The sequence below is a fragment of the Astyanax mexicanus genome, chromosome 4, assembly GCF_023375975.1.
Source record: "Astyanax mexicanus isolate ESR-SI-001 chromosome 4, AstMex3_surface, whole genome shotgun sequence".
In the NCBI taxonomy this organism is placed as follows: Eukaryota; Metazoa; Chordata; class Actinopteri; order Characiformes; family Acestrorhamphidae; genus Astyanax; species Astyanax mexicanus.
In genome coordinates, this window is record NC_064411.1 from 5,681,611 (window position 1) to 5,709,154 (window position 27,544).

The 27,544-nt window shown below is 38.4% G+C and overlaps 2 protein-coding genes across 3 annotated transcripts in view; one reads left to right on the forward strand and one right to left on the reverse strand.

Annotated features, from left to right (window-relative positions):
* The window catches only part of LOC125801455 (zinc finger protein 239-like), a 331,934-nt gene that overhangs the window by 149,847 nt on the left and 154,543 nt on the right, over positions 1-27,544 (reverse strand). The gene's annotated exons all lie outside the window — the stretch shown is intronic.
* Positions 2,124-27,544, forward strand: part of LOC111189733 (NACHT, LRR and PYD domains-containing protein 12-like) — a 79,129-nt gene continuing 53,708 nt past the window's right edge. The window contains exons 1-3 of one of the 2 annotated variants that reach the window (XM_049477149.1): positions 2,124-2,213; positions 2,994-3,090; positions 4,111-4,218. In XM_049477149.1, coding sequence (XP_049333106.1) covers positions 3,041-3,090; positions 4,111-4,218 — 158 coding nt within the window. In that variant the 5' untranslated portion in view covers positions 2,124-2,213; positions 2,994-3,040. The remainder of the gene's footprint in view (positions 2,214-2,993; positions 3,091-4,110; positions 4,219-27,544) is intronic. The other variant, XM_049477151.1, reaches the window with a different exon arrangement.

A 27,544-nucleotide genomic window follows, 5' to 3' on the forward strand; every position in this document is an offset into this window, starting at 1 on the left:
AGAGGAAAAAAATCTTTCCAGTTTTGTTTTGTTGGTTATTTCAAACAATTGATTATAGAATAATAAATCAATTCCATCAGCTTTACATTCTCCAATAGAAAAGAAGAAATAACCATTATCCCACATTTTTGGGGGGATTTTCTATATCTTCATATGTATTTAGTTTCGTTTACTGTAAACACAACACAACAAATCTTTGCTTTTTTTTTTTTTAAATATACTTAATTTCTCATTCCTGTTCTTTTTAGACTGAATCCCCCAACATTGCATAGTGCAATATTAAGTCAGACAGAGGAGATAAAGAAATGTTTATTCCTTTTACTTTTTCTTAGTGTACTGTTCATTCTGCTTCTAACCTCCTTTTTTAGGTTTACTCTTCCGTTTCGTTTCGTTGGATGCAGCAGCCCCTGTGCGTATGTATGGTGGTAGATCTGGTCATAGATGGAAGGAGAGGTGATGAAGAAGGAGGAGGAACTTGGTTTGCTTGTGTTTCGGCTGCTGCAGACTCGTACTCCTCGCTGCTGTCTCCTTCAGACGAGGTGCTGGTGTTCGGATTTCCTCCGTCTGTCTCTCCGCTGCTGCTGCTGCTTCCGCTGCTACTTAAATCTTCATGATGACGGTCATTTCCATCCTCTACTCTTTCACTTCCATTGTAGAGAGCTTCACTTGGACCTGGTTCCTCCACTGCGTCTGGTAGAACTCCGTTTGGGAGACCGATCGTTGGACGTGTTGTTAGAGGGATTTAATTTCTTCAGAAACTACTTCCTCTTTTTGTTTCCACTTACTGTCCACACAGTCACCATTATTAAAATACACACCTAAAATGTTTATTTGCTCTTTATCTGGAACATCGACTCTGAACTTCTTTCTTTGATCCCCAATCCAAACACATTCAGATTTAGCCATATTAAGCTTTGCACCAGAAACTTTTTTATTAAATGTATAATATTCCATTATAATGTCTAGTCTTTTTTTGTTTTAATAAAAACTGTAATATCATCTGCATAAACTGTGATTTTAACTAAATAATATCCTCTTTTAATACCTTGTATTCTTTCATCATTATGGCTAGAACGTAAAGGGCAGAACTCAGAGGATAATCTTGTTTTATTCCTCCTATCGGTAGTTTTTTTCTGAGTTAAAGTTTGTTGAATTTTTAAGAGTGCAGGTACGTAACAGTTTTAGATTTTATCCTGACGTAATTTGTTTTTTATCTGACTTCATGACCAACATTTAACCTGAAATGAATTTCTATTGACGTTGGTGATCAGCTGGATAGTGAGGGTTTTATCCTCCAGTTAGACCAGGAGCTCACCACTCACCCTGCTACTCCTATCATGTCCAACTGTTAGTCCTCATTTACTTGCTTTTATTAAAAATATAACTTTTTGAAATGTGATTGGAACAGTCACACCATGTGAGCATTTTTTGGTTTCACTGAAAATTGTGAAGAAAAATGTTAATCCTATGAATGTTCTGTAAGTTCATATAAATCAGCAATTTCTGAACAATATCACCACAGTTTTTGACATATTTTTCTATAATTTACATATATTTGACACCCCTATATAAAATTTAGAACATCTCAAAGACACTAAATGGAGGCAGTGCTCCTTTCTTCCAGCATTATTATCACAATGTGCAGTATAGTCACATAAAATACCAACTGTTTTTTTATTTTTTTAAAAATTGTATTTAAGAGCTAAATTAAATGATTTAGTGATTTTTGTTAGTTTGTTTCTAAATTGTTAATTATTATTATCATTATTATTATTATTTATTATTTGTCTAATTGTCATTTACCTTTATGTAACCTTTAAATAAATAATGACAGTGAGCTCAGGCTGTTTAATGCAGTCATGGAAAACAGAATCATCATGAAAACGTTATAAAATGTGGGTCAGAGCATGCGCAGTGCGGGGACGAGCACTTTTGGACGGGTAGCAGAACACTGGTCTGAAAGCTGGGGGTTTTTACAGCTGTGTGGGAGAAACTTTAGACTCATGAATATTCAAACATTCCATTCAGCCCTGTGATATGATTGGCTTACAATAGCCTTAAACGAAAAATAGCTCCGCCCACCCAGCGTCTATTCGCTGTGAGAGAGCAAGGGGGCGGGGCTTAGAGGGAGCGAGGTGTGACGCAGTGAAGGAGAAAGTGAAAGTAAGTTCAGTCTCCTCCATTAGAAGAGGACAGAAGTCCGGATTCACTCGGTAAGTTCAGAACTGAAGAGAATGTAGAACAGAACCGTGTAGCTTAAAGTCAGAACCGGTTCTAAAGGTTCCTCAGATCCAGAACCGGTTCTTTAAGCTCAGCTCAGTGTCCGATTCCACTGGAAGAACCAGGATCAGCATGGAGATCTGAACCGGGCCTGGATCAGACCTGGACCTGGTCTAGATCAGACCGGCTGGAGAACAATCAGCTGTAACAGATCAATAATGCTGTAAACTGAAGAGAAATGCGCAGATATAGATTGATATTTATTGATCACAGTGTAGTTTATGCTGTTTAAAGCGCATTACTGCTTAATGTGGGCTTTGATCTGTTGGGAGATAAAAACACGGAGCTGCTATAAAGGCGTGTTTATATGCAGTAGCGCTGTTTAACCAGCAGGGGGAGCAACGGAGCTCAAGATCACGTGGAGAGTTAGTGTTTTTAATCCTGCTGTTTTATATTATACTTAAATAATCTCTCTATTCTGATTCAGAAACATAATATTAATATCACTAATAATAATAGAACAGTGTGTATATTTATAATGTTGTGTAATGCAGTAATATTACTAATAATAATTAAATTATAATCATTATAATAACAGTAAATGTTTCTGTAATCTGTAGAATAATGTGTAATGAGGGTAAATCACACTGTTATGTATCGTTCTCTGTTTGGTTTGTTTTGTTAGTTTATCAGGTTTTGTTTAATGCAGTTCTGATGATAATGTCATTATTGTAAGAATAAAGGTTTTATTGTAACGGCTGATCTGTTCTCAGGGGTCGGTGTCGGCAGTGTTCAGCTGTGTGTGAATGAAGAAGAGTAAATGATGGATCTTCAGAACTCCAGCAGTGGAGGAGGACCTCCTGTCCTAAAGTGAGTAAATTAAGTGATGGGTTTAATATGTAAAGTAGTTTTGTATTGTAATGGTTTCAGCTCTAATCCTGGAGCTGTGATCTGCATATTTTACAGTTTTAAAATATTGAGAACAGAGTTTCTCCTGGACCAGAGTCAGAACCCTGTGCTGTATTTAAACACAGAGAAACGCTTAACAAACCAGCCAGTTATTCTTATAGTAGAATGTGTTTCTAATCTGTATTTAAAGTGCATATCTGCCTTTAATATCTAATTGTTAATATTAATAATATGTTTCCTTCTGGCACAGTAACAGTATTAGGTGGTTGCTGTAGCGATATTATGCTGTTGCTAGGTGGTTGCTATGGTATGGGGTGGTTGCACATTTATGTTCAAAAATATGGTCCATATATTTTAACATAAATGTGACGATTTGCTCAAAATCTGGATCGGATTAGTTTGTAGTGAAAGTGAACTCTGAACCAGATCCATTGTGAGGATCCGTCTCGGATTTTACCACACGCTGTCTGGGTTTACATGAGGAAATCCTGAAGTGCTGCATTTATATAGATCAGATGGAAGTGATTTTGGTTGTTATTAAAGCTGTGGAATGAAGCTTCTCACAGAAAGACTTGTTCTATTCTGTTCTGATCTGTATCTCTGTTAGAGTTCAGTATAAAAATATACCTTTTAGTTTATAATACAGTATAATTGTGTAATTGTGTAGCTCTTACCAATACATGTTATTAACTAGACACAGATCTATAAAATACATATAGTAAATAGGATCTAATCAGGTGATGACATTGTGACATCATAACAAACACACAAATATATTCAACAGTATTGTTAAAGAAATTAAAATATGTATATTTATTAGACAAGCGTTTTTCAGTTTGGGGCAGCTGACAGAAAGCTTCGGGACGCTTCTGGGACGGTTATGAAGAAGTTAGTCTGGAACCTGTGAATAAGTTTTAGTAAAGGAACACATTACTCCACACTTTACTCTCATCATGGATCATCATGAAGATCTGTTTACAGGGAGAAGAGAGCAGCATCTCCAGCCCCCAGTGGAGTGTCTATGAAGAGTGACGCGTCCATGTGGGAACCTCTAAACTTCAGCAGTGGAGGAGGAAGCTCTGGGTCTCGGTACATCACTGCACTAAACTACTGTTCTGTTCTGAGAGTGAAGCTCTTCAGTTCCTGATCTTTATTAAAGATGTGCTGTGTGCTGGAGTTTCACTGTGTAAATGCTGGAGTTTCACTGTGTTTAATGTTAACAGAACTGAAACCCAGAGAGGAGCTTCTCCAGAACCCAGCTGTGTTTCTATGAAGAGTGACGCGTCCATCAGGGATCCTCCTGGTTTCAGCAGTGAAGATATGACCTTTGAGTGAGTGAAACAACAAAACCCTTTCACTGATTTTTTACTATAATTTACCTTTTTAAAGCATAACACACACACACACACACACACACTGATAAAAACAATATCTCAGTAACTTTCAGAATTTTTTCAGAAAAAAGGATTATATTGTAATAAACTGCACTTAACAATATATTTAATATTTAATACCTTGACACAAACAAAAACATTAAATTCATCAGTTCAAATATCGAACAGTGCACGTGTGTGTAAACCATGTGACCTACCAAATATTCTAGAGTAAACAAATGCATCAGTGTGAAATTTGCTAAACAAAGTTATATTTATATTAGTGATATCAATCAAATTAAAATGAATTGTATTAATGGAAACAATGATCTGTGGTTTAATCTGTATTTAGTTATTTATTTATTTATTTTTAGTGGGTGTTATTCCCTTGGGAAGGGGACAACAATTGTTGTGTCTGGCAGACTAGATCTAGACTAGGAGCTAATGTCAGTATAAATTAGAATATTTTAATGTGCTTTAATGGATGAAATAAGAGTATATAATATATAATCCATATTTTAACTTGAACAACCTGGAAAGAAGAAACCTGCCATCAGCTGAGAGTGTGTGTGTGTGTGTGTGTGTGTGTGTGTGTGTGAGAGTGTGTGTGTGTGAGACAAAGAGAGAGCATGACAAAGAGACAGATTTCAACACAATGACGGTGTGTCAACAGTTTGGAGGAAAATAAAGCTTGAATTAAAGTGATTGGCTCGAGCGACAGCACAAGTAACCACGAGCACACTCACGACACAAACATGTACCAATGTGATGGACTTGTCACCTGCCAGTGTGAGCTGAGAGTTAGCCTATGCTAGCTAGCTCACCGCATAACCATTCTCAATGCACACGTGCAGCAAACTATCCTAAAACATCACCTAGTGAACACGTGGAATAAAGGCGTTTTGATTGTTGTTTTTAAACAGTAATTATCATACTCCATAATGTCAGCTCATACATCAACAACACAGTAATTAAGATATTATCATAGACAATATGTATCACACATGTCGTGGAAATCGACAAATGACAGTCAATGAGCCGGGATGCCAAAAAGAGAAGGTTTTTATTTTGAAGTTGCAAAAGGAAAAATACAGCAAGCAAGCGATAGCAGATGAGGTAGTCAGGAAATTCGGAGAGCCCCAAGTCACTCTTGACTGGCCTTTTTAAAGATGCCTCGTGCATACAGGAGGAAGGATGCTGAACAGATGTTCTCTTGAAAAGAGGAACCGAAAACGCACGAATAAGCAAAAGTCAAGAATAATTCATAAATCAGAAAGCTCTATTTACTATGACAAAACAGTTTCCAGGCAAACCTCGATTTCCATCTCTTTAGGAGAGAATAATTCATAAATCAGAAAACTCCATTTGCTATGACCCGCTCGTTTCCAGGCAGACCTCTGCTTTTATAATCTTTGCCCTTAAGTCTGAATGAATGGCCTTATCAGAGAATATAAGTTCACATAACACTCAATGATAAACTACAAGAATATAGTGTAATACAAGAATACAGTAATCAACTCTGTTACAGGGAGTAATAATACTGATTGAATGAATAATCAGTGTAATTGATTATGAATACATGAAGTAAATGTTGATTTTCCCTCACATTTCCCCCCTTTTAATCAAATTTTCATTTTGATTACGCAATAAGAAAAAAATTTCCAAGCATAAATGCTGATTACAATGATATATGTCCGTGTGTCCTTCTGTGATGGTCAAATGCACAATGTCCTGCTGTTGTCCTGCTCCCAGAGCAACAAGGAAAAAATACATTAAAATCTTTTTCTCGGAATTCAGGGTTCTGAAGGTAGACTGCCTCAGCCCCACGTACGAAGAGCTTTATTCTGGCTCTTGATGTTTGCAATATCAGTGAATGAAAAGTATGAGTTGGTGTGTGATAAGACTATGTGTGTTTTTAATGAGATGTGTTTAAGAGTCTCTGTATGTAGTGTACTTTGACGCAAACGAAACGTTGCTGAATGAGTTACTTCCTCAATTCCGCTCCTCGGTCACAGCCAGGCACTGACGCCCCTGCTGTGTGCTGTCTGCTGCTGTGGGCAATTCAGCTGCCCCTCCTTCCTGCTGCGGCCTGCTGAGGGTCAGACTTTTCAGCTGCTGCTGTCTCGTCTCCTCCCGCTTGCTCTGTGAGCGATCTCTGTTGCTGCACAGCTGTAGAACCCTCGCCTATCAGGTGATCTGCGTACGTTGTTCTCTCAGTCACCTGGAAAGGCTCAATCCAGCCATGCTCATTCCCCTTTCGTGCGTAATGGCGGAGTAACCCTCACTCTGTGTCTGGACTGGTCCACCTTTGCACCACGTTCTCCTTCTCCCCCTGTGTAAACAGATCTGAAACGAGACTTTTGTATTCGTTATAATCATGTTTAAGGTTCTCTATTCATTTTGGAAGTCTGTTAAGGGGTCCTCCGTGTCTCCTTCCTGCAAGTTAAAATACATGGTTAAAATACATTTATCACACTTAACTTGAGCTCTAATTTCCCCTTGGAAGTTAATTATTTCATATTTAAATTTTGTCTGTGCACAGATTTCAGCCCAATTTAGTTTTCTTACCTTCTTCAGTTGTCCTTATTTTCAGTTATACTCAATCATGATCTTTACTGTCAAAAGTGCTTTAGATCCCTAACATTTAGTCATTTTCAATTTTAAATTGTAACATTTAATTATCAACACCATTAATTACTGGTTTTTACCTTCCTTTTGTTCACATCCCTTTCCCTTTTAGTGTAACTGCTTCCCCATGGCTATAACTAATCTCTTATAGCCAAATTAGCTTTTACAAACACTCCCAATTTTCACCACCTAGTTTACCACTAGACACACACTATGTCTCATGCACACACACAAACACACACACACAACTTCACCCACACAAGTACACATAAACAAACTCAAACACTTGTACTTCCACTCTCACAAACACTAACCAAGCTAAAGATCACACACCTCAACTCTGCAGCATCATTGTACAGACCATATTTTACTGCTTCACAGCCCAAAGCTGCTGCTTTAAACGCACCTGCTGTTAAACCTACCACTGAATGCTTCCTGCATATCCTCTTATATTGTATTGATAATACTACATAGATAATAAAAAAGGAACAAACATTTGGAAATATATCTGAATCATGTTAATTATCATTGCTCCATGCAAAGTTTTAATGATCAGCTGCTCTATTCTCCCATTCATCTCCACACTGATTGATAGAATATCAGGGCCCAAAGTTTTAGACTCTGCACAAACTACACATAATGTGGCTTCTGTCTCAGGAATGGTTCCATGTTGATGTACTGGGCTTTCTTGGGTTACTTTTGCTTTGACTTTAGCATCACCGCTTGTGGCTATATTATTTTACCTGCCACTTTAATTTTTCTGCGGTGTGCTATTTATTAAGAAATTATGATTCTGACTTTATTCAGTTCCCAAGATTTTTATAAAGCCTTGATTTCTAGATTTAGTTGATTTTATTTAGTGCTTTAAGAATTGGGAGAAGTGGAACGTGATTATTTTTCTCTGTATCAATCGTTCCATTACAAACAATAATATTATCAATATTAATAAACACAGATGTTATGCTTTGCTTTGTCCACGTTATTATAGCAAATAAATCCGAACAATGCTTTACATTTACTTTTCAATATTTTCAATATGTATTTATGCATATACAATGCCAAGCAGATTGCTTTTCACAATTATCAACAATACATATATTTCCTTAAACAATTTATCAAATCTCACTTACTGTTTCCCTTGCTCCAAAAGTGGCTCACATGTTGAATAGTGAAAGTTCAATTTTTTGATTTCTAAGTTTCTTATTTCTTCTTTTTAAATTAGGATTGAGTGTGTCTTAAAGTTAAGACTGTTACAATATTGCTGAAAGTAATCGCTCATCTGCATAGAGGTTGTTTTAAAACCAAACTTTAAAAAGATAAACAAGCTAAAAGTTTAAAAAATGCTCTATATCTATAAAATAATTATTGGGCAAATAATGGTGGCAATAATGATCATCTATTTACCTCTCCCCCTTTTTCTGAAACAGAATTTCTGTTTCAGAGAATTTAACACAAAATTGCTTCACCCTCTTACTGTCCATTGGGCCGGTCTGCCCTGCCCAGGCCTCCACTGAACACACACCCCATCACGTCATTCATCCACTCACTCTCCCCCTGGGCTGCGCTTCCCTTCCACGATGTTTTCTCCGTTTTCTGTTAAAATGCATGTGGTGGTCAGATCGAGACTGTGCCTGTCTTAGGTTGTCCCTGTGTAGTACGTTGGGATCTTACCCGTCTTTGGCTAACCAGCCTAGCCCACTGAACCACACACAGCGTAGCAGCACTGTTTAATCAACATTCAGTGCTGTAGTGTTCCTGCAGGGTACAGCTAGGGAGCACAAACCCAGGTATGTCATACTGTCATAAACTCACACTCTGGTGTTCACCGTGAAAGCCTGTGCACGGCACCAAGTATCCATAGTTTATTATTTGTTATTATTGTATACAGATTTTATTTATTACCATCAGTACACTCTAAGAAATATAAGTACAGATTTGTACTTAAAAGAGTACAAAGCTTGTCGCTGGGGCTGTACCTTATATTAAGGTTCAAAAAAGTACCTTTCAGTGAAAGTCCTTTTTTGTACCCATGGTTTTTGTGCCAGTAAAGATTATAAAGATTATAAACATTGTCATCAACTAAAAATGGCTCAAAAACTTGATGATACAAAATTGTCTGGCTTTCAAATAAAAAATTTGCAATTTAAATATATACTGTTCATTAGTACAGTGATGCAGAATACTGAATGTACCTTTTGGCTGGTTAAATGGTACAAATCTGTACTTATTGCTGTTAGAAATGACTTTGTACTTCAGAGGGAACAAATCTGACCCTGTAAAGACCAATATTGTACCTTTGAGGGTACAATTATAAAGAATGTACCTTCGAGTACAAAAAAGTACTCATATCGTACCTCTGTTTTTTAGAGTGTATCACCCTTTTTCTCCCACTGAATTTAGCTTAAATTATTTGCTTTGATAACACTGCTCTGGAATAAACCCAAAAGAGTGCATGTCAATGAATAATTATTCAGATTTGGCATCTGTATCTCACAGATGTACCACAAAGTTAAATTTTGGTCCAGTTTTATTTAATATATACATAAATTATAGTGCTGGCTCTGCTTCTCAGATTGCAAATTTTACCATTATGCAGATGAAACAATTTTATATTGCTTAGCTGATTTTGTTCATGCTACAGCCAGAAAATTATGCATTTGTTTTATAGGTGGCATTGTATAAGCATGAAAACTAAATTTATGCTGTTTTCCAGATCTCTTTCTAGTCTAATTTAATACCGTAAAGCAAAACAGAGAGCTGCATTTTCAAACACATTTTATTTCCCCTTATTTAAAATGAGAAAGACCCAATTCACTAATGCTTGTAGTACATCCAATACTGAGTTTCATTTTCAAATAAATAAGGTCTTTCCTCACTGGTTTCTGAAATCAACTATCCCTCTTAAGAGGATCAAAATGTCGGCATAGACTGAGATACATGAGATCACAGAGAAATTAGATATTACATCCGTCTTATATAAGTCTGATTCAGCTAGGACTGAACTGAGATCAGTCTGAATAAGAAACGAATAGTGAGATAATTGACTAAATCACCTGATAGAAAAAGCTGTGTTTGGAATGGCTCACTTATTAACTCATTCACTATTCACTATGTAGCATTTTCTATTTATTGAACTGATTATTTAACAATCAAACCAGAAACCATGTTTATTTGTCCTGCTCTGAGGACATCTGACACAGCAGTACTGCGTGGCATAGTATATTTTTATTTTTATTTTTAATTTGTTTTGCTAACAACCCCATAATCCCTTTATTAAATTCTCTAAATTCTCTAATTATCTATCCAGTCACACACCTCTCCGACATTATTCAACAACTTAATTATTTATATGAACATTTCCCCAACCTTGCTTACATTAAAGTACACTGTACTCCTGATTGGGTATTCACATTTTCACATTTTTATTTTAGAACTGTCTTATAGCGTATGCATATGTATATTATATTATATTTCTATTTCACATTAGTCACTGTCATAATAGATGTCATTGCACTTTACTCTGTTAATTATTTAATTATTTATGACCATTAGTAACATCTACTGCACTGCTCCGTTTACAGATAGATCTTTACCTTGTATAGTTAGGTTTTTTATATCCTTATATTTTCTTATATATATATATATATATATATATACCCATACAAAAGCCTTTTCTTTTTCTCTCTGTGAGTCGCACTGTCGCACACACTTCTGTTTCACTCACTCTAAACAGGAAAAGACGAGAGGATAAAAACCAGACAGAAAAATTTAGAAGTGAGAAAAAAACGGAAGCGGTGCGGAGCAAAGCCAAAAAAAATTAGATATCAAAAAAAATTTTGGTAAGACACTAGTCTTTCAGCATCCCGTTCATTTTCCCTTAGAAAAATGTACTTTAACAAAGCTTCCCCCCTGGCCCGAGCTCCCCGTTCCCAACACACAGATGAGCGGATCGATCCTTTCACTCACAAGCAGGTTTGCGATCCTATCGCATTCCTATTTGCTCACAGCCCCGTCAAACTGTGCCCTCCGTTTTCTCAAAAAACCAGGGAAAAAAATCTTTAACCTTTAAATATCGTCATACAAAGGCGGGTTATCCGGCCCCAGGAACTAGTTCTCTGGGTTATGCCCCAATCCCGGATCGAGGCAACCACACAGCACCAAAGAATCACATGTTCCTGGGTTTGGCCTCTAACCTCTTCACACTAAACTCACCTATGTGCCAGGGAGCCTCAAAACCAGACAAGGAAGGATAACAAAAATATACTCACACGTGGTGCGGCTGCAGCGGCCCCGGACACCCCCCTCGACACCCAGAGAAAACGCCTTTTTCCTCTAAAAACAGTTGAGGTTCTAAGGTTGGGTTTCTTTTTTTTTTAACCCAAGAGCGTCCTCCGCTTTCTTCTGGAGTCTAGAGGTTCCGGTGCACGAGCAGCCCACCGCAGGGACGCCAAAATTTGTCGTGGAAATCGACAAATGACAGTCAATGAGCCGGGATGCCAAAAAGAGAAGGTTTTTATTTTGAAGTTGCAAAAGGAAAAATACAGCAAGCAAGCGATAGCAGATGAGGTAGTCAGGAAATTCGGAGAGCCCCAAGTCACTCTTGACTGGCCTTTTTAAAGATGCCTCGTGCATACAGGAGGAAGGATGCTGAACAGATGTTCTCTTGAAAAGAGGAACCGAAAACGCACGAATAAGCAAAAGTCAAGAATAATTCATAAATCAGAAAGCTCTATTTACTATGACAAAACAGTTTCCAGGCAAACCTCGATTTCCATTTCTTTAGGACAGAATAATTCATAAATCAGAAAACTCCATTTGCTATGACCCGCTCGTTTCCAGGCAGACCTCTGCTTTTATAATCTTTGCCCTTAAGTCTGAATGAATGGCCTTATCAGAGAATATAAGTTCACATAACACTCAATGATAAACTACAAGAATATAGTGTAATACAAGAATACAGTAATCAACTCTGTTACAGGGAGTAATAATACTGATTGAATGAATAATCAGTGTAATTGATTATGAATACATGAAGTAAATGTTGATTTTCCCTCACACACACCCCTAATCTATATATAGAGACTGTAGAGGGATATGTTAGTATTGTTACTCTGACCTGGTGCCGGAGGAAAACTCCTGAATGGGGCGGGGTCGTGACGTGTTGGGTAATGTTAAAAGGCTTGTTGGGATAATTAATTAATCAATCGACTTATTGTTTGATTAACATGATGGTGATCATTTATTAAATGCTAATAAATTAAAAATATTATTGATGGTAAACTAAAGCTTATTTAAGCTCTGGATCGTTTCTCCTAACTTTACAAAAAATATTCTCCACTCAAAGCTTTATGACACAGAATACACCTTAGAACATATTTTGATAATTCATGCTGGAAAACCTTTTAGGTGTTTCCTTTCTAATTAAATTTATGTTGTTGCTGATCGACACTGTTTATAATTTAATTATATGTGATTATTCTTAATTGTAGAACAAATTAAGCATTGACTCAGTGGGTCAAAGCAACCATTTTTTTTACCTGTGCCTTAAAATTGTAGATAAAGAGTGACATAATTGCAAAAATCTTTATTTGACTTTATAAATCTTTATTATTAGAAAGTTAAGAAACATTTAGAAACGTGTTGGTTTAATGCAGGTTTATATTTTACTTTAATCTGATTTTCTGATATTCTTTATTTTATTAATAATAACATATTTAGTTGAAACAAAAGCTTTTTAGATCAGAGCATTTATTCATGTGGATTAAAGTGTGGATTTTCTTGTTATCCACAGTAAGAAGAAAATAAACATTTGCACGGAAAAACTGGACCACATATTCAAGGTAACTCCTAAACCATATATTTGGTGGGGTTATCCCTGATTTCTTTTACATTTCAGTTTAATTTCACTTTTAAAATTTGATCCAGCAAGGTAGCTCCACACCTCCTTCGTAGAATACGAAGAGCCCTGACATTTAAACGAGGCATTAATTAATAAGTGCAAAGAGAAGAGAACCTTATTAAAAAACAATGTTTACATGCCATGCCACTAGTACCATCACGGTACTGATAATGACAAACACATATATATATGCCTCCTGCTACGTCAGGCTATGTGTAGTCTATATATATATATATATATATATATATATATATATATATATATATATATATATATATATATATATATATATATATATATATATATATATAACAAGGAGGAGGAGGCAGGATGCAAGTGCAAGTCTTTTTTATTTTCCATATTTAAACTAACAAAGAAAGGAACACTAGGGAGTATAAAAAGAAAAGGTAACTAAAACAAAACACTATGAAACAGTGGATAAACTAAAATACTGAACCAAACAAGCAAACTAAGCAAACAAAGAAACAAACTAAATAAAGCAAACCTGAGACACTGAGGACAAACACCACAACAGGTCTGAGGCTAAACAAAACATTTAAACACGATCTGGAAAGATTAACGAACACGGTCAAACAAAAAGCGCGACAGAGAACAATGGATCACATGAGGTATTTATACACAGGCACACACTAGGGACACCTGTGGAAGTAATGAGGGGGCGGAGTTACAAATGAGACACAAGGTGACAACACTAATGGCTTGGGCAGGGCTAGGGCGGGGCTAGGGCGGAGACAGAACAACAACAATGCCATGTGCTCAAAAAAGCACATGGCTGGAAACACAAGACAGGAAAACAGGGCAGGAGCACAGAAAACCAAAAGAGGGAAAAACACAGGACAGACACAGGCTAATATGTGACATTACCCCCCCTCAACGGCGCCACTACCAGAGGCGCCGAGAGAGAGGGAACAGAAAAACAAGACAGGGCTAGACAAGACCTGGGGACGAACACAGGGGCTGGAACAGAGTCAGGAAACTAGACAGGGGGTACTAATTTGGACTGGAACGGAGACTGGACAGGTGGTAGAAACAGAGACTGGACGGGGGATGAGAACAGAGACTGGACAGAGGGCTGTACATTGGACAAGGACACAGACTGGACAGGGGGCTGAACTAGAGACTGGACATGCGGCTGGACATTGGACAGGGATGCAGACAGGTCAGGGGACATGAACAAAGACTGGACAGGGGGCTTAGACTGGACAGGGGACAAGGACTGGACAAAAGACTGGACAGGGGGCTGAGACTGGACAGGGGACAAGGACTGGACAGGGGACAAGGACTGGACAGGGGACAAGGACTGGACAAAAGACTGGACACGGGGCTTAGACTGGACAGAGGGTTGGACACTAGACAGGGATGGAGACTGGACAGTGGCCGGGAACTGGGACTGGACAAGACTGGGCAGGGGAACTGGGACAAATACACTTACTGGGACTGACACAAATATGGTGACAGGGACGGGAACAGGAAAACCACCAGGGACAGGAACGGGAACAAACACAGACACGGGGACCAGGACAGGGAGAGACATGGGAACAAACAAAACTTGGGGATGCCCAGGACTGGCTAAAGTCTGTGGGGTAGTTAGAGGGGCCAGCCTGGGCACAGTTCTTGGGCAGAGGTCCGGGGGCCTTGGGGTGGGCCTAGGAGCCTCGGGCACAGGGTCAGAGGCGGCCGGAGCCTCGGGCACAGGGTCAGAGGCGGCCGGAGCCTCGGGCACAGGGTCAGAGGCGGCCGGAGCCTCGGGCACAGGGTCAGAGGCGGCCGGAGCCGCGGGCACAGGGTCAGAGGCGGCCGGAGCCGCAGGCACAGGGTCAGAGGCGGCCCGAGCCGCAGGCACAGGGTCAGAGGCGGCCCGAGCCGCAGGCACAGGGTCAGAGGCGGCCGGAGCCGCGGGCACAGGGTCTGGAGCAGTGGGTACCACGTGGTCTGCTGGAGCTGAGGCTGGAGCTGCTGGCGCTGGAGCTGAGGCTGGAGCAGCGGGAGCTGCTGGCGCTGGAGCTGAGGCTGGAGCAGCGGGAGCTGCTGGCGCTGGAGCTGAGGCTGGAGCAGCGGGAGCTGCTGGCGCTGGAGCTGAGGCTGGAGCAGCGGGAGCTGCTGGCGCTGGAGCTGAGGCTGGAGCAGCGGGAGCTGCTGGCGCTGGAGCTGAGGCTGGAGCAGCGGGAGCTGCTGGAGCTGGAGCTGAGGCTGGATCAGCGGGAGCTGCTGGAGCTGGAGCTGAGGCTGGAGCAGCGGGAGCTGCTGGAGCTGGAGCTGGAGCTGGAGCTGAGGCTGAGGCTGGAGCAGCGGGAGCTGCTGGTGCTCTTGAAAATCTGAGCTTCAGTAGCTCAAAGAGTCCCTCCACCGTCTTTGCCTTTTCAGGCCTTTGGTCAGACACAATGTCCGCCCATTGTGAAGCCCTACCCCTCAGTAAAGTCTTGATAAAAAGTACCTTTATAAGTTCTGGAAGGGTAGGGCACAACAAATGGTCGAGGTAGAGGGAACACTGCATGATGAAGCCCTCACAGGTCCCGTGTTCCCCATCATATTCACAGGGGGAAGACATCAATGAGGGTAATACCAGCGGCTGTCCGTCTTGAAGCTTGGACACAAGGCTCTCCAAAAACTCCTGCTGTTCCTGCATCGCCGAATACAGACTTGCTACATCCTCAGTAGGTCGCGCTTTATGTAACAAGGAGGAGGAGGCAGGATGCAAGTGCAAGTCTTTTTTATTTTCCATATTTAAACTAACAAAGAAAGGAACACTAGGGAGTATAAAAAGAAAAGGTAACTAAAACAAAACACTATGAAACAGTGGATAAACTAAAATACTGAACCAAACAAGCAAACTAAGCAAACAAAGAAACAAACTAAATAAAGCAAACCTGAGACACTGAGGACAAACAACACAACAGGTCTGAGGCTAAACAAAACATTTAAACACGATCTGGAAAGATTAACGAACACGGTCAAACAAAAAGCGCGACAGAGAACAATGGATCACATGAGGTATTTATACACAGGCACACACTAGGGACACCTGTGGAAGTAATGAGGGGGCGGAGTTACAAATGAGACACAAGGTGACAACACTAATAGCTTGGGCAGGGCTAGGGCGGGGCTAGGGCGGAGACAGAACAACAACAATGCCATGTGCTCAAAAAAGCACATGGCTGGAAACACAAGACAGGAAAACAGGGCAGGAGCACAGAAAACCAAAAGAGGGAAAAACACAGGACAGACACAGGCTAATATGTGACATATACATATATATATATATATATATAGACTACACATAGCCTGCCTCCTAGCGTAGCAGCCGGCACCCAGTGCATAGGGGAGGTGTGCTATTCAACAAAGGTAAATACTCTTTTTTTTATCATATTTCAAAAGTCAATTTTACACTGGAGTTCTCCTTTAATACTGATGCTATGTGATGCTACGCAGTAACATGATGTTTAAATCCTTTTACAGACCAAAGCATCCATTACTCCTTTTCTCCTCAGATCAGTGTCATCATCTCTCTCTCTGTACTGTAACAGCTTTACTGATTCTCTGATGTTTGTTTTTATTCAGAAGCTGCAGGAGAAGTTTATCTCTCAAGTGAAGAACGAGCTGAACACATTCAAGAAGCTCCTGAGTTCAGATTACCCAGCATGCTCTGAGGGAGAGGTGGATGATCAGAAGGAGGGGGTTCTGAAGGTCACACTGCACATCCTGAGGAACATGAATCAGACAGACCTCGCCAACACACTAGAGAGCAGTAAGAGTTCTGGGTCATGAGAATGGGGACCAAATAGTGCTAATTTGTTTTCTCAGTGGAGTTCTGCTTTTTAAATTAGAATAATCAGCAATAATTATCTGGATTTTGTGATAAGATATTGTGTCACAGCATCAAATGTATCCTTAAACCTAACAATTATCGACTGTATCAAAGTCGTTCTACACAGGGGTCTTTCATAAAGAGACACAGCTAATTACATGTTCCTTATTCTCTTCCTCTGTTATCAGAATTAGCCCCAGCATGTCAACGAAAGCTCAAATCCAAGCTGAGAGATAAATATCAGATACTTAATGAAGGAATATCGGGACATGTAAAGTCAGCACTTCTGAATGAGATCTACACAGAGCTCTATATCACAGAGGGAGATGGAGGAGATGTCAATCAGGAACATGAGGTAAAACAGATTGAAGCTGCATCCAGGAAAAGGAAAACAGAGGAAAGACCAATCAAATGTAATGACATCTTTAAACCATTACCAGAACAGAACCGACCCATCAGAACTGTACTGACTAAAGGAGTTGCTGGAATTGGAAAAACAGTCTCTGTGCAGAAGTTCATTCTGGACTGGTCTGAAGGAAAAGTAAATCAGGACATTCTCTTCATATTTCCACTTCCTTTTAGAGAGCTGAATCTGATGAAGGAGAAGAAGCTCAGTCTGGTGAATGTTCTTCAGAGCTTTTTCCCAGAAACACAAGATTTAAAACCAAGACATTATAGGAGCCACAAGATCATGTTCATTTTTGATGGTCTGGATGAGTGTCGACTTCCTCTAGATTTCCAGAACAATGAGAACTTGGTGAATATAGAAGAGCAAACCTCAGTGGATGTTCTGCTGACGAACCTCATCAAGGGGAATCTGCTTCCCTCTGCTCTCCTCTGGATCACCTCTCGACCAGCAGCAGCCAATCAGATCCCTCGTGAGTGTTTTGACCAGGTAACAGAAGTGCGGGGTTTCAGTGACCCTCAGAAACAGGAGTACTTCAGTAAGAGGATCAGAGATAAGGACCTGGCCAACAAAGTCTTCACACACATCAGGTCTTCAAGAAGCCTCTACATCATGTGCCACATACCGGTCTTCTGCTGGATTACAGCCACTGTTCTAGAGAGAATGCTGAGTGAAGCTGAGAGTGGAGAAATTCCCAAAACCCTGACGCAGATGTTCACACACTTCCTGATCTTTCAGATCAAACACAAGAGCCAGAAGTACAGTGGGAATAGTGACACTCCTCAGCAGACTAGAACAAGTATCCTGGCTCTGGGGAAACTGGCATTCCAGCAGCTGGAGAAAGGAAACCTGATCTTCTATGAGGAAGATCTAAGAGAGAGTGGTATCGATATTAGAGAAGTGTCAGTGTACTCAGGAGTGTGTACCCAGATCTTCAGGGAGGAACATAAGCTGCACCTGGGGAAGGTCTTCAGCTTTGTACATCTGAGCGTTCAGGAGTTTCTTGCTGCTTTATATGCATTTCTCAACAGAAAAATTCCAAAAGAACAATCCACTGAACAACAAACCAGTAAACTCTTCAAGTTTTTCAGCAAGTCAACAATGACTGACTTCCTCAGCAGTGCCATAGACAGAGCCTTACAGAGTGAAAGTGGACACCTGGACCTGTTCCTTCGTTTCCTTCTGGGTCTCTCACTGGAGTATAATCAGACTATATTAGGAGTGTTGCTGACCCCAACAGAGAGGATCTCTCACAGCAATAAAACAGTCCAATACATCAAGGAGAGGATTGAGGAGAACTCATCTCCAGAGAAATCCATCAATCTGTTCCACTGTCTGAATGAACTGAATGATCATTCTCTGGTACAGGAAGTGCAGAAATACCTGAGTGGAGGTGGTGAGCGTCGTCTTCAAAAGGCCAGGCTCTCTCCTGCTCAGTGGTCAGCTCTGGTGTTTGTGTTGTTGAACTCAGAAGAAGAGCTGGAGGAGTTTAACCTCAGTAAATATGATCCATCAGAGGAGTGTCTTCTGAGACTGCTTCCAGTAGTTAAAATATCCAGAAGAGCTGTGTGAGTATTTTTATTTAGGCCACACAGTTTTTAATCAACTGCTGATGTGTAGAATCAGTTTCCATTCAATCACTGGTAGATTCACATTATTCACATTGTCACATATAAGCATGTATTATCCTTTGTGTGTAATAATAGTTAAACCATCATTTTAATGTTAACAGTACATGAAGTTTCTGTCTAAGACTGATTAAATACAATCTTAAAAATGGTTTTGGGCAAGTAATATGTTTTTGTTAAAATAAATGCACATCTCTTGCATCTTGCATCTCAATATGCTTTGGAGAAATTATTTAGCAATACAACAACAATTTTATATAGAACATACGTTTTAAGTGTCTGTATTTATTTCTAACCTATATATATGTTGGAGAAGGTGTAATGTTTTTCCAGAGTTTAACTGGGAAAATAGAATAAATTCACATACTCCAAAAAGCCTTGCTCATTCTATGTTTTGTTAAACATTTCCTTTTCTTTTTTAACTCATTATAATCTGTCCCAGAGCTTTTGGTGAACTGTATGCCCATGCTGATCACAAATAAAGTGGAGATTTCTGCATGTTAACTGTTTCACTATAACGAAACACCAGCTCTCTATTCTTTGTCAATCCATTCAAATATTCTTCTTTGGGTTTATTGTGAAATCATTTGTTTATTCTTGATTTTTAGACTAGCTTCATGTAATCTTGGAGTAAAGACGTGTGAAAATCTGGAATCAGTTTTAAACCTGGAAAACTCCTCCCTGAAAGAGCTGGACCTCAGTAACAATGACCTGCAGGATTCAGGAGTGGAGCTGCTCTCTGCTGGACTGAAGAGTTCACAATGTAAACTGCAGATTCTCAGGTCAGTGTTTCTGTGATTTATCATTTGAAATTATCAGGGCTGTCAGCATTAAATCATTAACATATGCTGTTAGGTTGGAATCAGTAACATGTTACTATTTTTTTAACCCAAGTTTTATTTCGGCACCAAGTTTGACCCCAACTTCTGCCGTAATCTGCCCCGCCTCCACCCAACATGCAGATTTCTTCTGGTTAAACGACTGAAGCGCTTTAATGCGGTGTCCAGCTGTAACAATCCGGTTCAGACTTCCAGCTCAGACCTGGATAGAGAGCTTTGTTGCTCTCTCTCCATTTCTCTGTTTGTTTTTGTCTCTCTCCATTTGTTTCTCTCTCTCTCTCTCTCTCTCTCTCTCTCCGTTTGTGCCAAAAGTTTTACACAAAAAATAAAATCCACAATCAAAATGTTAAGAATCAAAAGCAAAAATTGTATGTTGCAAATTTAAAAGAGAAAAAATATATAGCAAATATATATTTTTAAATATACTTGGTTATGTTATTTCAGTTTAGGTTTGGCCAGTCTTTGCTTTTATTTTTGTGTTTTTGTGAATTTTTTGTGGAGTTTTTTGGACTTTTGCTTCTGGAATCTCTCCCTTGCTTCTGCTTTAGTTTTTTTCTTCTGAGTTTTGGCACACTTTTCACAGGTGGGCGGGGTTAAGAAGAAGGTGTTCGCCTTGAATCTCCATTGGTCATCTGGTTCTGGACTCACCACGCCCACCCCGCCAATTTCAAGCGTCCTTCCAAACACGGAGAGCGAAAAGCTTCCAGTGCACAACAGCAGCAGCGGATTGTGTTTCCAATTAAATTTCATACAAACGTTCTGTTCAATGTTATATTAAATCTCTGTTTCACTCCATCAAAAAGCTCACATTAACATGCTAAATTTTCATGCACAAAGTAGGTAACTAGCTAACTCACTAGCTCACTGAATAGGTAACTATCTAATTCACTAGCTCACTGACTAGGTAACTATCATACTTTGTGCATGAATATTTAGCACATCTCGCTAATGTGATCTTTTTAATGGAGTGAAACAGAGAATAATATAACATAATATAACATTGAACAAAACGTTTGTATGAAATTTAATTGTAAAAATATCTGCCGCTGCTGCTGTGCACTAGAAGCTGTTCGCTCTCCGTTTTTGGAAGGACGCTTGAAACTGGTGGGGTGGGCGTGGTCAGTCTCAGATGAGGGTTCAGGGAGATTCAAGGGGTTTCTTCTTAGCCCCGCTCACCCGTGAAAAGTGTGCCACAACTCAGAAGCAAAAAACTAAAGCAAAAGCAAAGAAGAGATTCCAGAAGCAAAAGTCTTTAACAGAAAAATAAAAAAAAATCCACAGAAAATTCACAAAAATAAAAGCAAAGACTGGCAAAATCCAAACTGAAATAATTTTCAAATAACTGCAAAGGATAATAAAGTAACCAAGTATATTTAAAATACTTGGTTACCACCCCCACTTGGTTACCACACCCCCCCTCTTCGGAGGACCATTAAGACTTTATTCGTATTAATACAAATTTCTGATATCTGAGGTCACTGTGCAGAGGGAGGACATAACGATGTGTATATATACAAATAAACCAAATAGAAAAAAATATATAGGGGAAGAGAAGAGAGAGAGAGAAAAAAAAAACAAAAGAAGAAGTTGTGCCCTTGAAAGAAAAAGAAAAAAAAATCATATAGTATGGCTTCCTATATGTTTCTATTTATCCATCCCTAACATAATAACACACAGAATAACAAAAACATTAATAAGTAAATAAAAATAGCTAAATGTCTTAAATGTGTTATGTGACTGTGTGCATGTGTGTGTGTGTGTGTAGGAACATTCATGTAGCGGTGATATATGGATGATGTGTGATGATATGATGATATGATGATATGTAGATATATAATGGATGTGTGTAGGTTATCTGTTAAAGACTGATGGAGTCACTGATGTAGGAGGTTGTTTAATGCTGACCAGGTTTTTATGTGTTCATGAGTTCTGTTTTTGAGAGATGCAGATATTTTTTCCATTTCTATGTGTTCTGTGAGTGAGTTTTCCAATTGACTGATGGGGATTTTTGTCCTTGATTTCCAGTTTGTGAGAATTGTTTTTTGGCGATGGTTAGCCTCACCAAAAGTGCTCTGCTTTCCTCCTGGTTTAGGTTTGTGGTTCATGTGTCACCAAGCAGGCAGAGTGATGGGGATGGAGAGATTGGCTGTTTAAATAGTGGAGTTAGTCGAGTTATAACAAGCTGCCAGAAGTGTTTGATTGGTGGGCAGTACCATAGAGCATGTATGTAATTGTCTGGAGAGTTTAGTAAGCAGTGTATGCAGATTTCTGAATCTACTAGTCCCATTTTATGTAACTTTTGCTTAGTGTAGTGAACCCTGTGAATTGCTTTATATTGTATAAGGTGGAGGTTAGTATTGTTAGTCATGGTGAATGTGTTTTCCATAATGTTTCTCCAGAAATCAGCATTGGGGGTAATTAAGATATCTTCTTTCCATTTTTTATTGGGATAGCGACTGTTTGGTCTAATTTGAATAAAAGTCTATATATTTTTGATAGAATTTTGTCTGAAGAAGAGATATTAAGGAATTCTGAAATTGGTGGGCTAAGTTCTAGTATTGCGTAATCTTTGATTTTTGAGTTAAACATGGATCCAAGTTGGGGTTTTCCAAATACTGGTTCCTCTCAATGCTATATTTTTGGGTTAGATGTGAGAAAGTAGCCGAGTTATTGTTGTGTAGAACGTGGTGTAAATGTGTAATACCTTTTTCTCTCCATTTTTGTAGTTTTGAGTTTTTTTTGATGGCGGGGAAGTCGGGGTTGTGCCATATGGGTGAGTAAATAGTGGGTGCAAGTCTAATGTTTATTTTTCCAGTAGAATTTAGAGATGATTGCGTCTAAGGTTTTAAACCATGTAGGTGGAGGTTGGATGGGAATCCTTGAGAAGAGGTAGTTTAATTTAGGTAATATTGTCATTTTGATTGTGGATATTGGTAGGATAGTGGAAGGTTCATTCAGCGTTGGATATCATTGTTGATGGTTGTGAGTAGTGGTCTAAAATTAAGTGTGTGCAGCTCAGACAGCTGGGAGGAAACTTCCCAGTTCATGTTAAATGGTAGAACGGTGGATTTAGACCAGTTAATGGAATAATCTGAGATTTTAGAGAATGTTTTAATTATTTGTGTAATCTGAGGAATTGAGGAGAGTGGGTTTTGTAGAAATAGAAGAATATCATCTGCATAAAGGCTGATTTTGTGTTCGGTAGTGTGGGTATGGATACCTTTTGATATTTGGGCATTGTTGTATAGCTGCTGCTAATGGTTCTATGAAAATAGAGAACAGTAGAGGAGAGAGTGGGCATCCTTGCCTAGTTCCTCTGTGCAGTGTGAAATTCTGTGATATTAGTCCGTTAGTATTGACTGTGGCTTTGGGTGAAGTGTAGAGAGTTTTAATCCATTCTATAAATGATTCTCCAAAACCTAGTTAATGTAGTGTAGTGAAAAGGAATTTCCAATTAACCTTATCGAAAGCCTTCTCTGCATCTAAAGTGACTATTGCAGTTTTTGACTTATGGACTGTTGTGTGATGTATCAGATTGAGTAGTCTGCGACTGTTGGTAACTGATTGTCTGCCTTTGATGAAGCCGGTCTGATCAGGATGTATGAGGGATGGGAGAACCGTTTCCAGTCTGGTAGCTAATGTCTTACTTATTAGCTTTGTGTCTGTGTTAATTAGTGACAGTGGACGGTAGCTGGATGCTAAGGTAGGATCTTTGTAGGTTTAAGATGGAGTGATATTGTAGCTGTATTCATTTCTGTTGGTAGTCTCTTATTGTGTTTAATTTCTGCTATTACTCTACTGAACATTGGGCCAAATATTGACCAGAAATGCTTGTAGAATTCTGCGGGAAAGCCATCTGGTCCTGGTGCTTTGTTATTACGCATCTTACGGAGGGCTTTATGGAGTTCTTCTGATGTTATTGGCTTTTCTAATATGCTTCTTTGTTCTTCAGTTAGTTTGGGTAGGTGTATATTATTGAGGAAAGTGTGAATATCTATTGGGTCTGGATCGTGTTCTGGTGAGTATAGATTTTTATAGAATTTCCCAAATACTTGATTAATTTCATTTCATGTTTGGCTGATTAATCTGGTCTCATCTTTGATTGATGGGATTGTTGTTTTTGTTCTTTGTTATGTTTTACTTGGTTAACTAATAATTTACCAGATTTGTTGTTGTGATTTAAATGGTTTATATCTTAGTTGTTGTATTAAAACTTGAGTCTTCTTGTTTATAAGTTCATTATACTGTGATTCGCATTCTTTTAACTCTTTTTTTTTTTTATCTGATGGGTTTTTATCCTTTCATTTGACAATTCCCTGATGTTGTAAATTAGACTCATTTTCTTCTTCTTACAGGAAGAGTAGGAGATGATTTTGCCTCTTAGTACTGCTTTCCCAGTTTCCCATAGTATTGTTGGTGTGGTTTCTGGAGAATCATTTATTTCTAGGAAAAATGCCCACCCTTTTTTGATGTAGCTGTCAAATTCTGGGTCTGTAAGTAACGAGGTATTTAGTCGCCAGCTGAAAGTTTTATGTAGTGGATTTATGTTCCATATAAGTGAAACTGGAGCATGGTCACTGATTATTATAGGGTGATATTTTATTTCTGATATATTAGCTATAATAGAATTGCTGGTTAAAAAATAGTCAATGCGAGAATATGAGTGGTAGGCTGGAGAATAGAAAGAAAATTCTTTAGTGTTTGGGTTTTTGAGGTGCCAACCATCGCTGAGCCCTAAGTCTGTCATGTATTGTTTAATGATATCTGTTGAATGCCAGTAACGTGTATTGTGTGCCATAGTTAATTTGTCTATACATGGGTCAATGATTGAATTAAAGTCGCCTCCAATTATAATTGTGGAATCTGATATATTGTTTATATGGTTGAAAAACTCATGAAAGAAGGATGGGTTCTAAATGTTGGGGCCATACAAACTTGCTATTGTTAAGGGTGTGTTGCTGATGTTGATGTTAATTATGATGTATCTACCTGTGTCTGATATAGTGGTGTTATGTGTGAAGGATTTTTTTGTTTATTAGTATTGATACTCCTCTTTGTTTGGAGTTATAGTAGGCTGAGAATATATGTGTCCCAATACTACGAATGTTCTAGGTTATAAATTTAAGTGAAGACATGTTGTGATGTACGGATTAATAATGTTTATCAGTGATATGATATGAGTGTGCAGATGTTTGAGGATATTTTCTGTTGTGTGTGGGATGGAGTGTAAACAAAAATGCATTTTTTGGATCTGGGATATATAATAGTAATAAAATAGAGGTTGGTGCAAAGAGATACAGAAAGGAGTGATTAAATGCAAACAAAGTAGAAGAGACATAACATAAGATAAAAAGTGTTGGATTTGGTGTGACATACGTGTTATGACATTGAGACGTTGCATGCATTAAGTTATTGCTAAGTGGTTCCTTGTGATTTTTATGGGATTTTGTGAACGGATTAATGTGCGTGCATTAGTATATTTGCGGGTGCGTGTGTATTTGCGCGTAATGGATGGAGGTGGCATGAGGAATTTTAATAAACAAGTAAATATTAACAAAATAAAAAATATAGAATCATAAACAGTGTCATTTGGTCTATCTTGCACATGTTTAAAAATGAACATTATAAATATCATTTTCGTAATTTTTTACATTTATAGTAAAATTCTCATTTCCGCAACATGTCCGTATCAGAATTTCAGTACATTGTTTGGAAATTTTAAAATTTAAACATTAAAAAAACAAAAAAACTTAAATGCATTTCATACTATAAACACTTTTAGTTAATAAACAGAAACAATTTTACATTGAAAAGTAAAAACAATAAAATTAATAAAGAAAAGGAATGTGTCCAACACTAATTTTCTCATCCTCCGCAACAATTTTCAATCATTGTTTAAATCCACAAGAAACTTAAATTTTCAAGGCATTTTCATCATTATGGAAGACATTGGCCATGACACTCAGGATGGCTACCATGTAAGCAGTTCTTCTCATATGTTTCTGGATAAAAGTTCAAAGATTGCTCATCAACTTGTCTGCACGACTTTTTCATTGTCATTACCGATATATCGATATAAGTTTTGAGCCTACAGTTTGAAGTTACAGTCTGTATTTTTGATTATAATATAGTATATTAAGGTCTAAATGGACACTGTAAGTGAAAATTTATCTAGCCCTCATGGTGCCTTTACAGTTAGCATAAAAGTTTAAAGTTACTCATCCTCCAACTGAATTCTCACTTACTGCTACATTTCAATACCTGTTGCGGTAATGAGATGAACTGTTTCGGTAATGAGAATTTGATTAGGAAGCATAATACAGATGCCTTTTTACTTCCTGATTGTCATAACATGAGCGTTACCCTGAACATTTTCTCCAGTAGACCATTCTAACTTAGCTATTGCAAACCACCAGTAGAGGTCACTAATGTTCCGTCTTATCTGGCCTGAAACTAAATCGAATTCCGTACACAGAATTAGATGTTAGACCACATAACCAGAGAGCTTTTTCCATCTTTGATATATTTTATTGTAATATGCGATGTGTATTTGTTTACAGGCAGGTAGCTATTGAGAAAAGAAAGGCAGCAGCAAAAGCAAGGCTGTCAAAGTTTAGGGAGAACATTTACAGCAAGAATTACAACATTTAGAGAAACACACACATATACTCAACAACACAGACAGTTGAGTTGTTCCAGTTGGAGTTACTTTCACATGATATTATTTGTGTACAATCCATTCTAAGGAACTGAACAAAAACTGGAACGGATATCATAATTTCATATTTGCTATTTCCAGTGGGAAAATAAAGACAACATGTGATCTGACCAAAAAGTACCATGACAAAAAGAAAAAGCAATGGAGGAAAAAAGGTCAGCCAGATATTACAGCACTGACATATGCCGGACATATGGGCAAAACACAAAAAAACTACATAAAATGACTAAAAATAAAAGTTTGTTCTTAGTAGGCATACACTGCTGGATGGTGCATAAAGATAGACAAGATTTCAGAGTTTCTGAGAGGTCTTTCTTTGACATTTGTTGAATGGTTTCCAATAGTTAAATGAGCTGTTTTATTGATGAAGGTGCTGTAGTCTACATGAAAGATTCTTTTGATATACAAATGTTTGCATTGTAAATTGTCTTAAATAATATGAAATGTTCTTGAAAATAAACAGTCTTTTCATAATGTAGCATTGTGTGTAAGTGTAAGCTAATAATTCTTCCTAAACCCTTGCTTAACTGAACTGCTTAACGTTGATAAAAAATGTGCATTTTTATCATATATTAGTCATGTCACATTGCGGTAATGATACATTTTTGTGGACTTCATCTGTAAAATGCTAATAAAATATGCAATAAAATGGAACAAATGTTCTGAAAAATAATATTCATAGTAAGTTTAGACCTTAATCTTAAATCCTCAAAAGGAAATTTGTCGTTAAATGCATTTTGAAAAATTTCATACTGGATGTCCTCTGAATCAGCCGTGCCCCGAGTAAGTAGGAGTGGAAGAAAGAGAAAGAACGAGAGAAAAAGGAAAGTTTAGGGGAAATATATATATTGTGATTCGCCCCTGGGGTTAGGGGCGTGATCACTGTGACCCGGAAGGAGGAAGCACAGAGAGATCATACCTTTTATTGGTTTAAAGGTCCTCCACCACACCCAGAATAAACTCAAAACAACATAACTCAGCCCAGTGGGGTTTTAGAGTTCAGTAGTTTCTTTTAAATTTTAAATATAAGTCCGTGCAGCCTCAGACCTCAGCTCTCCAGTGAAAATACTCTCTGAGTGTCCCAGTGCAGTCCCAGCT